Source organism: Pteropus medius, unplaced genomic scaffold, assembly GCF_902729225.1.
Source record: "Pteropus medius unplaced genomic scaffold, Ma_sr-lr_union100, whole genome shotgun sequence".
NCBI classification, from domain to species: domain Eukaryota; kingdom Metazoa; phylum Chordata; class Mammalia; order Chiroptera; family Pteropodidae; genus Pteropus; species Pteropus medius.
The window spans coordinates 1-14,393 of NW_024350630.1; the positions used below are offsets into that span (position 1 = coordinate 1).

The following is a 14,393-nucleotide window of genomic DNA, read 5'->3' on the forward strand; positions in this document are numbered from 1 at the left end:
CTGGATTTCATTAACCAATATCACCATAAAAAAAATAATAATGAAGAAGTAAAAAAAAAAAAAGAGAGGAAAAAAGAAAGCAAGAAAGAAATTACCAAATAATTTCAATTAAGTTAATGTCACTGGAGACTGTCACCTGGTCATATTATATACTACAAAAAAAGTATAAATAAAACATAATGTAGAGATAGAAGGAAAAAATGAAGAATATAAGACTATAATATGAGAATAAATCTCTTAAAAAGAGATCTCATAGTTCTTACAGCAAGTATATTGCTTTCATTCTCTATAACACTTCTCTATTTAACAAAACAGAATTCAAACATGAGGCTTTTATAACCATTTGAGATGCAGAATAAATAGTTAATGAACAGTCAGAATCAAGTACAGTGTAATACTGGCATATGATCAAATAAATGAACTATTTTCTTCTTTTGATAAATCTTAAGCTCTTACTGACCACTGAGATTTTAAAAAGTTCTCTGTTTTTAATCTGCTCATTAAGAAGAGTAATAAAGTTAAATTTTAATTCATACCTTCTTCCAAATTGGAAAAAAAAATTAGTTTTACATGAACAGGTGGGATTTAGTCCACAGACTATGAAGAATGACATCTTCATTTTTTAAGTATCTCAGGTAAAGAGTTCTCCTCTCTGAATTTATTCATCTAGTTATATATACATATGTGCCTATATGACAACATTTCTTTGATTATGGCAGTTTAATTCAGCAAATACTTCTGAACCTTTTAAATTATATGGGTTCCAAAAACTGAGAGTATCATCTGACCCTGCTTAACCAGACAGATTATATTCTCAGAGAATGTCTGCCTTCAAGTAACTAAGAATACCCTGCCTAGCATTCTTTTGCATTTTTTTTAAAGAAAATACATCATCTTTAATAAATAACAAAACACTGCTAAAAAAATATATAAAAACAGTTTCCAAAATTTAGTATAAAAAAATCATATTTAAAGTCAGAAAACATAAATGACTTAAATTAAATGCAGAGAAACTATAATTTGCTCATAAGGACACAACTACTTAGGAAATTTTGTTAATTTTCTTAACTTTTTGAGTAAGAATCTAATTACTCTTACCTCCAAAGTCACTATTGGTTTTAATACTATGATTCTATTTTACCATCCTATATTTAACTAAAGTAGTACCATAATGGATTGTTTACTCTCTATAAACCCTTCTTGCAGAGAGGTAAAAATCCTAAATGATATGAAAACTTTTTGAAAAAACACAAAAAGAAAAAAGCTAGGCTTAAATAAGGAAGCCAATTCTTCAAAATTACTTTAAAAAACAAAAATAATGAAATTACTCTATAACTAAGCCATCCTAATTGGGTGGGGGGGCAAGGGGTGGGGAACAACAACAAAAAAAAAAAAGAGCAAGGAAGCACTCCCATACCTGGGAACAACTATAATCTAGTATTTTTATGTGGGCACTGAGAGCCAAGTCCATGATGTCTACAGGCACATCATCGCTATGGGCGAGATTCCAAAGAAGGTTCAACACTTTGTGTGCCATCACACCATCTTTATCATCCTCTGCAAGACGACGTATCAGCTCAAGTAGCTTTTCACGTTGTTTCTTACTTGCATTTGTCCAACTTGCCTAGAAAAATTATTTAAATCACATAAATATCAATATATAAATGTTTTTATAGTAGGTCATTAATATTTAATTTGAATTGACTACATTGATCACACCCATACATAAACATAACTGAGCAGTTAATTATTCAACTGTTACTTGAGGAAATTTAACAGTATTCATGGGATAAACTAATCTAAATCCCAGGAAAAATTAAATCTCTAGTTACAACTTAAACTCTTATCACTATTGACTTAGAAATTGCATAATAGAAACATGATAAAGAAAACCTGATACAAAATATGTTAAGGAGTCCTAAAACTCAACAAAAATACATAAAACCCAATTCATAAATGGGCAAAGGACTTAAATAAATATCTATCTTTATGTTCCAGCTATCTAAAGGTTTTTGTATATTTTTCACATTTTTCTACAATTTATCAAAGATATATAAATGGTTTTTAAGCACATGAAAAGATGTTCAACATCACTGATCTTTATGGAAATGCAAATCAAACTACTACCTCACATCCATCAGCATGACTACTAGTAAAAAACATGACAGAAAATAACAAGTGTTGGTGAGATGTAGAAAAACTGAAACACTTTGCTGTGTTGCTAGACATGTAACGGTACAGCTGCTACAAAAACAGTATAATGAGTGGTTTCTCAAAAATTAAAAAAAAAATTACGTGATCCAGCAATTTCACTTCTGGAACTGAAAGCAAGGTCTCAAAGAAAAAGTAGCTATAATATGGAAATAATCCAAATGTCTGTTATCAGTGGAGGAATGGATAATCAAAATGCAGCATATCCATTCAAAGGAATAGTCACTTAAAAAGGAAGGAAACTGTGACATGTGCTACAACAGGTGAACCTTGAGGATATTTTGTTAAGAGAAATAAGCAACTCACTAAAAGAGAAATACTATAAAATTCCACTTACAGGTACTTAGAACAATCAAAATAATATAGCAAAAAGCAGAAGGGTAGTTCCTGGGATCTGGGCAGGTGGAAATGAGGTGTTGTTTAATGTACAGAGTATCAGTTTCATCGAATGAAAAGAGCTACAGAGATGGTTGGTGGTGACGGGGTATACAACACTAAGACTGTATTTAATACTACTGAACTATACACTTAAAAATGGTTAAAATGGTAAATTTTGTCATATGTATTTACTGCAACAAAAAAATTGAGAGCATACCAAAAAGGAATGTGCTTTACACATTTTTGAAACAAAAAACAAATATAGGCATAGAAAAAAAGTATGACAATGTCTATATTACTGACCAAGAAGAAAAAAATTTAAATCTTCAATTACAAATTTAGGAGCAGGTAAAATGCTAAAAAATATTTACATAGTTATGTATTTAAGAAGTGTGAATAAATATATTTATCATTATTTCTTCTATTAAGTACATCAAAAATTCTTGTGTATTATATTATATACATGTAACATAAGAAGATTCTGAACACTGAAGAGAAGAAAGTAAAACTGCTAGAAACTTCAAAACCTGAAGAAACACAACAAGGTTGTTGAGTTCTGTGGATTTTCTTTTGTTTCAAACATCCCAGAGTTGAAGCTGAAGAAACCAGCAATGGAAACATGGATGAACACAGGCAGATAAGTAAAATGCCCCTATAAGCCATCTCTACAGCCAAAGGACCAGAAAAAGGACAACCTAGCATGACAGAAAATTTTAGAAAATAATTGTCCTATTCCAAATAAATAATTCAGAAAAAGTTTGCCTATGTCCACCTACACCACACAAGTTGAGTGGGAAGTCTAGATTTTAAAAGGCTGTAACGAACCTTTCCAACACTTCTGGAGTGATACAAGAGAGGGCCAAGAAGTTTTTCATATGAATAGACCAGGTTATACTAAAATTTATATGCAAGGACAAAGGAATTAGAACAATTTTGAAAAATAAAGAGGAATCTGTCTACCTGACCTCAAGACATATATACAAACAGAAATCAAGACTGTATGGTACTGGCAGAGAAACAGAAAATGGAACAAAACAGGGAACCTAGAAATAGATCCATAAAAATATGCCCAACTGATACCTGACAAAAGGTAAAAGCATTCTAATGTAGACAAGATGAAAGAGAGTCTTTCAGCAAATGGTGCTGGAACAATGATCATACACAGGCCCTCCACCCGCCAAACAAAAAATTTTAATCTAAGCCTCACATCTAAACGAAACTTAGCTCAAAACAGATCAGACTTAACTGCAAAACTATACTTTCAAAAAATGAACACACACAAAAAACGTTTTTTTGATTTACAGCTGGGCAATAAATTCTTAGTCCTGACACTAAAAGTGTGATCTATGGAGGAAATAATCAGATGTTATCAAAAATAAGAACTCTGCTAGGAAATGATGTTAATAGGATGAAAAAACCCTAAAAACCTGGAAAATACATTTGCATATCACATATCTAACAAATACGTAACTCTGTAAACTCAATAAGACAGCAAGCCAATTAGAAAATAAAAGGCATAAAGAGAAATTTTGCAAAAGACACAGATGACAAGTATACCATTTCACTACTTCTTTCAACACTGTGCTATATGTTCCTCTAGACGAGGCCATTAGGCAATTAAAAAAAGGTAACTAGATTGGAAAAGAGGAAGGAAAACTATCTCTATTTGTAAACAATATGATCTTGCATACAGAAAATCTAAGGATTCCATTAAAAATTACAAACAAAATTCAACATGACTGCATGATGCAAAATGAATTTCTAAAAACTGATTGTATTTCTGTAATTAGATATGTTTTTCTAGGAATTTGATGAGAACAATCCCAAAATAAAGGAAACACTTCCATGTGCAATAACAATCAAAAACAATAAATTACTTTGGGCTCTTCCTACAAGCAACTTGAGGTGGCCACTGAAAATGGTTCGCTATTCACTTGATCCAGAAGAAACTGCTTGAAATCATGCAAATCAAGAGGCTGAAATCTTGAAGTTCACTTTAAGACCACTCATGAAACTGCTTAGGCCATCCAGGGTATGCATATCCAAAAAGCCACCAAATAGCTGAAAGATGTCACAGAAGCAATGCATGCCATTCTGTCGTTACAATGGTGGAGTATGGTATGTGTGTCCAGGACAAATGATGGGGCTGGACAGAGAGCCGGTGGCCCCAAAAGAGTGCTGAATCTGTACTCCACATGCTTAAAAATTGGAAAAAGGAATGCTGAACTTAAGGATTTAGATGTAGATTCTCTAGTTACTGAGCACATCCAGGTGAACTAAGCTCCCAAGATGCGGCACAGAATTTACAGAGCTCATGGGTAGACTAATCGTACATGAGCTCTCCCTGACACACTGAAATGATCCTTACTGAAAAAGAGCATACTGTTCCTAAACAAGAGGAGGCTGCACAGAAAAAAAGATATCCCAGAAGAAATTGAAACAAAAACTTATGGCCCGGGAGTACATTTAGCATCAAATAAATGCTAATTAAAAACAAACAAACATACATTAAATTGGTATAGATTTAACAAAAATGCAATAAACACTAAAAAAAAGTTGCTGAATGAAATTAAAGACCTAAAAAAGGAAAAAAAAAATCTCTAAATAAATGGAAAGATATTCCATACTCATAGATTGGATGGCAATACTAGGCAAATTAATCTACAACTGCCTCGCAAACTCAGAATCCCGGCTAAATTCTTTATAGAAACCAACAAACTAACTGTAAAAGTCATATGGAAACAGGAAACCTAACAATGGCCAGACAATATTAAAACAGAAAAATCTGAGGACTCACTCTTTCTAATTTAGAAACCTCCTACAAAGCTACAGTAATCAATTCAATGTAGTACTGGCATAACAACAGGTATGTAATTAATAGAATAGAATGAAAAGACCAGAATTAAACTCTCACATCTATGATTACTTGATTTTAGACAAGAATGCCAGGACAGTTCCACGAGAAAAAGAACAATCTTTAAACAATGTTCTGAGACAACTAAATAATTTTCACTTACAGGAGAATGAACTTGGAACTCTTGTCATACCACATGCAAAATAACTAACTCAAAATGGAACACAGACCAAAAAAATAGCAGCTAAAAAAATGTTTAAGTTATCTTTGAAACTACAGATTAAGCAATTATTTCTTAAATATAAAACCAAAAACATGCGACCAAAAAAAAAAAAGATAAACAGGAGTTCATCAAAATTAAAACTTTTACCCAGAATAGGTGAATCTTTCGAGACAGAAAGCAGACTGCTTGGTTTTCAGGGGCAAGAGAGAAGGGTAGAAAGAGAAATGACTGTGGTGACAAAATGTTTTGAGTGTGATAAAGGTAGTGGTTGCATAACACTGTGCATGTACTAAGTTACACTCAATTGTACACTTAAAAATGATTAATTTTATGCAATGTGAAACTCACCTGAACAAAAAATTTTTAACCTGTGTTAAAAAAGGATACCATCAAGAAAGTGAGGTTAATCTATCAAAAAAAGAAGAGAATATTTGCAAATCTTAATCTGATAAAGGAATTGTACAGAGAATATACAAAGAACTGAGTAAATATTCTGAATAGCAACTTCTTCAAAGATGGTAAACAAATGGTCAATAAAAATACAAGATGCTCAACAGCATTATCCTTTAAAAAAAAATACCAATTGAAACCAACATCAAGATAACGCTTCAAATCCACTAGGATGGCTAAAATAACAAGAACAGACATTAATAAGTGCTGATAAGAATGAGAAGAAACTGGAAATCTCTGCTGGGAATGTAAAACGGGGCAGCCATTTTACATTAAGGAACATGTAAAAAAAACACCTGGGCAATTCCTCAAAATGTTATATTTAAATGTTACCATATAACCTACAAATTCTATTCCCAGTATATACACAAGAGAAATGACACACATGTTGACAAAAATCTGTACACTAATACTCACAGTAGCATTATTCATAATAGCCAGAAAAGTGGAAAATATTCAAATGTTCATCTATTAAAGAATGGATAATATGTGTATACCCATACAAGAGAACATTATTTGATTATACAAAGGAATATGTCCAAACAAAAACCAGTACATGAATTTTCATAGATGCAGTATTCATAATAGACAAAAACCCAAATTTCAATTAACTAATCTGTGCATAAATAAAATTGATATATCCACACTAATGAATATAATTCAGCAATAAGAAGGAAAAAAGTCTGGTACATGATATAGCAGAGATAAACTCTGATACTATTAGGCTAAGTGAAAGAAATCAGTCAAAATAGGCCACATATTTACACTAAATGTTCAGAACAAGAAAATTCAGAGACAGAAAAACTAATGGAGGCAGGGGCTAGCAAAGAAACAAAATGAGGACTAACTGAGGATAAAGTTTTAATCTGGGATACTAAAAATACTCTAAAATTAGATAGTGTTGATGGTTACCATAATTATGTAAATATACTAAACCACGCTTAAATAGTGTGAATCTTACCTTTTGTGAATTGTATTTTTATAAAACTGCTTTTAATTAAACTAAACTAAAACCAAATATGCAACTCTCACTCAACCCTACAGCTGCAATTTCAGAGAACAAAGACTATATTCACAAAAATATCTGCATATCAATGTTCATAAAGTCTTTATTTGTAACAGGCCCAAAACAGAAATAAACCTCATATATCCATTTATGGGTGAGTGGTTAAATTTAAGTTTATACCTTACTACTCAGAAATAAAAGAAACAAACTATAGACACAGACCACATGAATAAACCTGCAGAGAATTATGTTGAGAGGGAAAAAATGAATTCCAAAGGCTACATATTACATGATTCCTGCCTCCCTTCCTTCTATCCATCCATCCATTTATGCAAGACATAAATGTTGACCTCAGAGCCTGCAAGGACCTTGTCAGTTTACAATCCCTTATTTTTTATTTTTTATGCCTTCAGCACCTGGTCTTCCTAGGTTGTCTCCCATCCAAGGACTAACCAAGCCCGACCCTGCTTAGCTTTCGAGATTAGATGTGTTCAGGGTGGCATGGCCATAGACTGTTTAATAATCTTAAAATGACAAAATTATATAAACAAAGTATAGTCTGGTGGTTGACACAGTTTAAGGAGAAGGGAGGGCAAGAGAAATCTGATCGTGGCTACAAAAGGGCACATGAGGGATCTTTGTGTTGATGAAATGTATCTTATATTATGAATGTATAAATAGTACATTTTGGTTCTAATACTGTACTACACTTTTGCTAGATGTTAAAATAGGAAGAAACTATATAAAGAATACATGAGATTTTCAGTCATTTCTTAACATGGCATTTGAACCTCTATCTCAAAGTAAAGGTATTTTATAAAATAAAAACAAAAGTATTTTATAAGTCCTGTAAGTCCTATACAACATGAGAAGCAATATATATTCTCTTGTTAATCACTGGTTAGTAGACCATAAAGACTAGATATCCACCTAAATACCCAATAACTGAGAAAGGAATAAATTTTAATGGGGTTATTAACAGCAATTTAAAATGATAAATATGGGAAGAAAACTTGAGCACTTCTAAATAATTCTAGCATTCACAAAATTCCCTTTGAAATGATGAAAAATACAAAAACTACTAAGAATTTGTACTTTAATAATTATTAATCAATGTAGTTTAATAATGATTAATCAATTATATAACAAGAACAAAAAAGGATAAAGAGAACAACTGTAGAATCAAAGAGGGTTAAAAGATTTATAAGCCAACTACACAGAAGTAGAGAGAGCCCAGAAACAAACCCTCACCTATGGTCACTTAATCTATGAAGTTGTTCACAAAGATGTTCATTTTCACAGAAGTAGTTGGCTTATAAACTACTAATATTCTACTAATATTAATATCTTTATTCAAACTACTAATAAAACTAAAAAAATAGTTTTTACACTATAAACAAAAATTGAATACTGAAATATATGACACTCTTAAGAATTAATAAACCACTATTATAATAACCAAATAGGAAAAATAAACAAGGAAAAAATATTAACTAAAAAGGAGATAAGAACAGTTTAAAAACATGTAAAAAAATGTTCAATCTTATTAGTGACTAAAAATATTAACACCAACAGTACAATGAGAATTTCAAATACATGATACTGAAAAATTAACAACTGAAAAAAGCAAACACTGGTGAAAAATCTGCACTTCAATGTGCAGACATAAATTAATACACACTGAAAGACTTACTAAGACTTACTAAGAACTCAAATACTGGTAGACGTGTTTAAGCAATAATATAAGCAATTATAACTGAAAATCAGTATTTGGAGAATCATTTACTTACTACCTACAAAGAACTGTTAAGTGACATGTACTTCATGAGTTCTTTGAAGCACATTTACTAAGACCTTCCAAGACACAATGAAATATACCATACCAATCTCCAGATTTACCAATACCTCAAAAAATAATGCTTGTTACTGAATAGATGTTCAACAAAATCTGGTAAGTCAAATGGGCAATGTATAGATAATGGAATTTTTATTATGATTCTAGTTAGATCATCTTCAGAATCTCAGAATTAAAAGGAGGAAGAACTGACACCATTTAATCCTCTGTAACTACTATTATACTTGTTGATACACAATTATTTGAGAAGTTATCTGATATTAACTTTTAGAGTATCCACAATAACTTTCCAATATTGATTTCCCTGTTTCTCTTTGATACAGTTCAGAGGACTAAAAAAGAAAATGTACAGAATATTTTATCACATTAGAAAGATACATCCCATTGCTGAGTTGCTTTAATAGACTAATTTTCACTATGATGTCGCATTCCATTATTAGATTATACCACACTTTTTTAATCCTTTTACTACTCACAGACATTTGAATTCTTTCTATTTGGGAATAATACAAATAATTCTGCTACAGACATTGTGGTTCAAATATCCTTGTATACATGAGAGTTTTTTCAGAATACATATTCACAAATACAAAAGCTGTATAATAGAACACAAGAACTTAACTTTTAAGAGATAATATAAAATTGTTTTCTCATGCGGTTGTACAAACTTAAGTTGCTACCAGCAATACAACAGTTATTTTCAACAAGAAATCTTGTGATTCTAATGATTGTGGGTTAATGGAATGAATATAATTTTATGTTCTTGTTCACAAATTCTACCAATGTTAACAATTACAGACTTCTTTAAAAAGTGCTAAATTATATCACTGCAAATATGATATCAGACAGCCCTGTACTTTCCTCTGAATTTCATTTCTATATAACAGGAACACAGACCTTGAGAACTACTTTGTTAGCGTTTTTTTGTTTCCATACATGTAAACATGACCTACTTTCCATTATAACAAACATCTGCATGTCTTCCTACAGTTATTTTAACCTAAAAACAAAAAATGTCTGAAAAAATTTAAAAACTTTAAATAAACCGAAGAGAAACAGTATAATTCTGTATGTGTGATAGAAATTATTACTATAATAAAAAACACTGTTGGAGACTTCAAGTTAAAAATGGATACTTGAAATGGGCATTTGTGCACCCAACATGGGTGACCATTACCCTAATTTCAAGACCAGACAAATACATTTTAAAAAACCCAAAGCAAACCAAAACAAAAAAACCCACAGGCCAGTATTTCTGATGAACACAGATGCAAAAATTCTCAACAAAATATTAGCAAACTGAATTGAGCAATAAATTAAAAGTATCATACACTATGATCAGGTTAGATTTATTCTTGGGCTGCAAGGTTGGATCAGTATCTGCAAATCAATGAATGTGACATATCAAAATTAAAGAAGAAAAATTATATGGTCATACTGATAGTTGCAGAAAAAGTATGTGACAAAATCCAGCATCCATTTTTGATAAAAATTCATAGTAAAAATAGATGGAACATATCTCAATATAACAAAGGCCATATATGACAAACACACAGCTAACATCACACTCAACAGGGAAGAGTTAAACATAAAGTTATCCTAAGATCAGGAACAACACAAAGATGTTCATTTTCACCACTGTTATTCAACATAGTATTGGCAGTACAGCAATCAGATAAGAAATAAAGAGAAAAGGCATCTAAATTGAAAAGGAGCAAAACTGTCATTATTTACAGATGACATGATATTATAGAATTAACCTAAAGAGTCCACCATAAAACAATCAGAACTGATAAATGCAGAAAAACAGAATATAAAATTAATATTCAAAAATTGATTATATTTTTATGCACCAACAACAAATGGTCAAAAAGAGAAATTAGGAAAACATCCCATTTACAATTGCATCAAAAAAAAACCTGGCAATAAATTTAACAAATGAGGTAAAAGACATGTAGTTGGAAAACTGACACTGAAGAAAGAAAATGAAGAAGATACAAATAAATGCTCATGAGTGGAAAGAATTAACATTGTAAAATGTTCATACTACTGAAGCAATCTATGGATTCATGTAATCCCTATCAAAATACCAATGGCATTTATCACAGAACTAGAACAAATAATCCTAAAATTTATATGGAGCCATAAAAGACTTCACAAAGAACTAAGTTGTATGTATCATGCTATCTGAAATAAACTACACTTTAAGGCCATAGTTATAAAAACAGCATAGTACTGAGATTAAAAGACACACAGATCAATGGATAAAAAGAGAGAGCCCAGAAACAAACCCCCACCTATGGTCACTTAATCTATGAAAAAGGAGGGAAGAACAATGGGGTAAAGATACTCTTCAAAATATGGTGCTTGGAAAACTGGACAGATGCATGCAAAAAATTAAACAGGACCACCTTCTAACACCATAAGATTAAACTCAAAATGGATTAAAGACTTAAATGTAAGACCCCAAACCACAAAACTTCTTTCTGGTGTATCTCCTTAAGGAAAGGGAAACAAAAGAAAAAATAAACAAATGGGACTGTATTAAACTAAAGAGTTTTTGCGCAGCAAAGGAAATCATCAACAAATTGAAATGACAACCTACTAAATGGGGGAACATATTTACCTATGATACATGTGACAAAGGGTTAATATCCAAAATTTATAAAGAGCTCATACTACTTAAGAACAAAAAACCAACAATCCAATTTAAAAATGGGCACTAGACCTGAATAGACATTTTTTCAAAGAGGACACACAGATGGCCAATAGACAAATGAAAGACGCTCAAGGTCACTAATCACCAGGTAAATGCAAATTAAAACCACAATGAGATATCAGCTTGCATCTATAACATGTATTGGCAAGATATAGAGAAAGGAAACCTTTATGCACTGTTGGTGGGACTATAAATTAGGCCAGCCACTATGGAATAGTGAAATAAGGTGGAGGAAGAAAAACAAATATCACATGATTTCATTTATACGTGGAATCTAAAACAAAATAAATGAATAAATAAAACAAAAAGAAACTCATAGATAGAGAGAACATTTTGATGGATGCCTACTGAGAGGTGGGCTCAGGGGATGATTGAAAAAGGTGAAGGGATTAAGAAGTACAAATTGGCAGATACAAAATAATTACAGGATATAAAGTATAGCTTAGGGAACACAGTCAAAAATTTTGTAATAACCATGTATGGGATCAAGGTGTACTAACTTATTGGGAGGGGATCATTTAGTAAATATATAAATGTCTAATCACTATTCTGTATACCTAAAACTAATACTGTATATCAACTGTAATTGAAAAAAAAATATTAACTTCTGCTTGAAATACACAAATTCTTTTTCATAAGATTCTTCGATGAAATTTTTTAGTACGTATCCTAACTAAATAGAATAGATATCTAACTAATTAACTCTACTTAATATGAAATAATACAACCTTTCTATTTGAACTACTACCTTAAAGCAATCAAAAAGATGATCAAGTTGTTCAGGAGAAAAATCCCAAGCCACCTTTGCTAGTAGATCATGTACATTCTTAACAATGGCTTCATGTTTCCCTGCCTGTTGGGGAAAAAAAAAGAAAGAAAGAAAGAAAAAAGGGGGTATAAATAAAAGCAAACAACAATAACCTATAGTGTACTTAAATTTGAATAAAGACAGGAAATAAGTAGGTCTATCAATCTCCATTAATTAATAAAATATTTCCAACTGCTTTATCACAGGTTATTACAGAATTCTTTATGTATTTTAAATGCTTACAGCTGACATTTACACTCATTTTATACTAAATTTCTTGGTATATATGGTAAGGAATCCCTAGGAAATTTTGTTACAGAATATTTTCTAATAACATTAAGAAAAAAATAAGGTAAAACTGGATTTTCAAATCTGAAAGCCTTGCTCAATGACAGCAAAACTGGTTTCTCTTGGAAATTATTCATTAATACTTCTAAACTCAAAAAGGTTACTTATTTTTATGAAAGTTAGACTGCTATACAATCGTAAGTTTTTATAAGTAATATAGTAATGTTATTCCTGTGATATTTGCATCCTTATGTAATTCACAGAAGAAAACACCAACTTCTAATTGTTATAAATTTCTATATAATGCATATAATTCTTATCTAACTTATAACTCACCCCATTAACAAAGATGTCTAAAATCAGGAAATCTGTTTATCTTTCAAAAATTATTGGCGGGACTGCTATCATGTTTAAGCTTACTAAAAGTAAAGTAATATAAATTAACATTCCATTATATACGGCTACTACAAGATATAATTTTTAGTATCTTCTTTATAAAAATAAAGTAACTATCACCTTAAATTCTTACCTGTGCTGCCCATATATTATCAAGATCTTGTAATGTAAGAGCTTTTTCTTTAATTACAAAACGAAGAATCTTCTCTAGCTTTTCTACATACTGAGGTTGATGAAGACTATCTCGCAAGACTATGGATAATATATTATTCTGTTGTATCCATTCCTAAATGTAATAGAGAAGTGTTTCAAAGCAGGAACTAAAGAGAAGCATTTTTAAAAAGCAAAACAGAGTGGGGGAACTAAATGAAAATGGTCAAAAATACAAACTTTCAGTTATGATATAAATATATACAGGGGATATAATGTACAACATGATGTCTACAGTTAAGAGTGCTGTATGGTACATTTGAAAGTAAAGATCCTAAGAGTGCGCATCACAAGAACAAACTTATTTTTCTTTGTATCTTTATGAAAATCATTTTACAATATATGTAAATCGAGTCATTACATGCTATATACTTTACTTTTATATAGTGCTGTACATCAATTACATCTCAAAACTGGAAAAAAAAAATAAAAACATGGTTCATACTTCTAAAAACATTAAAAACTCAAATTCTAAAGCACATTTGTATTCATAAATTACAACATAGTAATAAATTGTTTATGTGTCATTTTAATTCAAAATTATTCAATAGAATTACACAGAATTCAATTTTGCATGGAAAATGCTCCTACAGATGTGTTAAATTTACAAATTATAACCCACTAATGTAATGTACTTTTTACATTATTAATGTAATGTAATGTAATGCAAAATCATTAAAATTATAATAAATTGCCCAGAATTTAATTTTTCACACACAGAAATGTTCCTATAAATATGCCTTCAAGTATACTTTGGTAGGAATAATCCATGTTATTTTATATTTGCAATCTTAGATTCTTTTTATAAAAAATAAAAATGTCACAGCAATGTCAAACTGCTTCAAAAGTTTTAGAACATTCTCATTTTCTGTATGTGTCAAGTACTGGTAACAATTCAAGGACCAAACATTTTCACTAATTCTGCACTGAATATTCCACAAACTAGACAAATTACATGAAACTTGGTTCTCACACAGCACAGAGTCATAACCTGG

At 30.8% G+C, this 14,393-nt stretch overlaps 1 protein-coding gene across 1 annotated transcript in view; it reads right to left on the reverse strand.

Moving 5' to 3' along the window:
* Nucleotides 1-1,345: 1,345 nt before the first annotated feature.
* Nucleotides 1,346-14,393, reverse strand: part of LOC120584379 (probable ubiquitin carboxyl-terminal hydrolase FAF-X) — a 52,935-nt gene continuing 39,887 nt past the window's right edge. The window contains exons 11-13 of the mRNA XM_039840049.1: nucleotides 13,322-13,474; nucleotides 12,445-12,549; nucleotides 1,346-1,624 (exon numbers count right to left, since the gene is read on the reverse strand). Of these exons, the coding sequence (XP_039695983.1) occupies nucleotides 1,346-1,624; nucleotides 12,445-12,549; nucleotides 13,322-13,474 (537 nt within the window). The remainder of the gene's footprint in view (nucleotides 1,625-12,444; nucleotides 12,550-13,321; nucleotides 13,475-14,393) is intronic.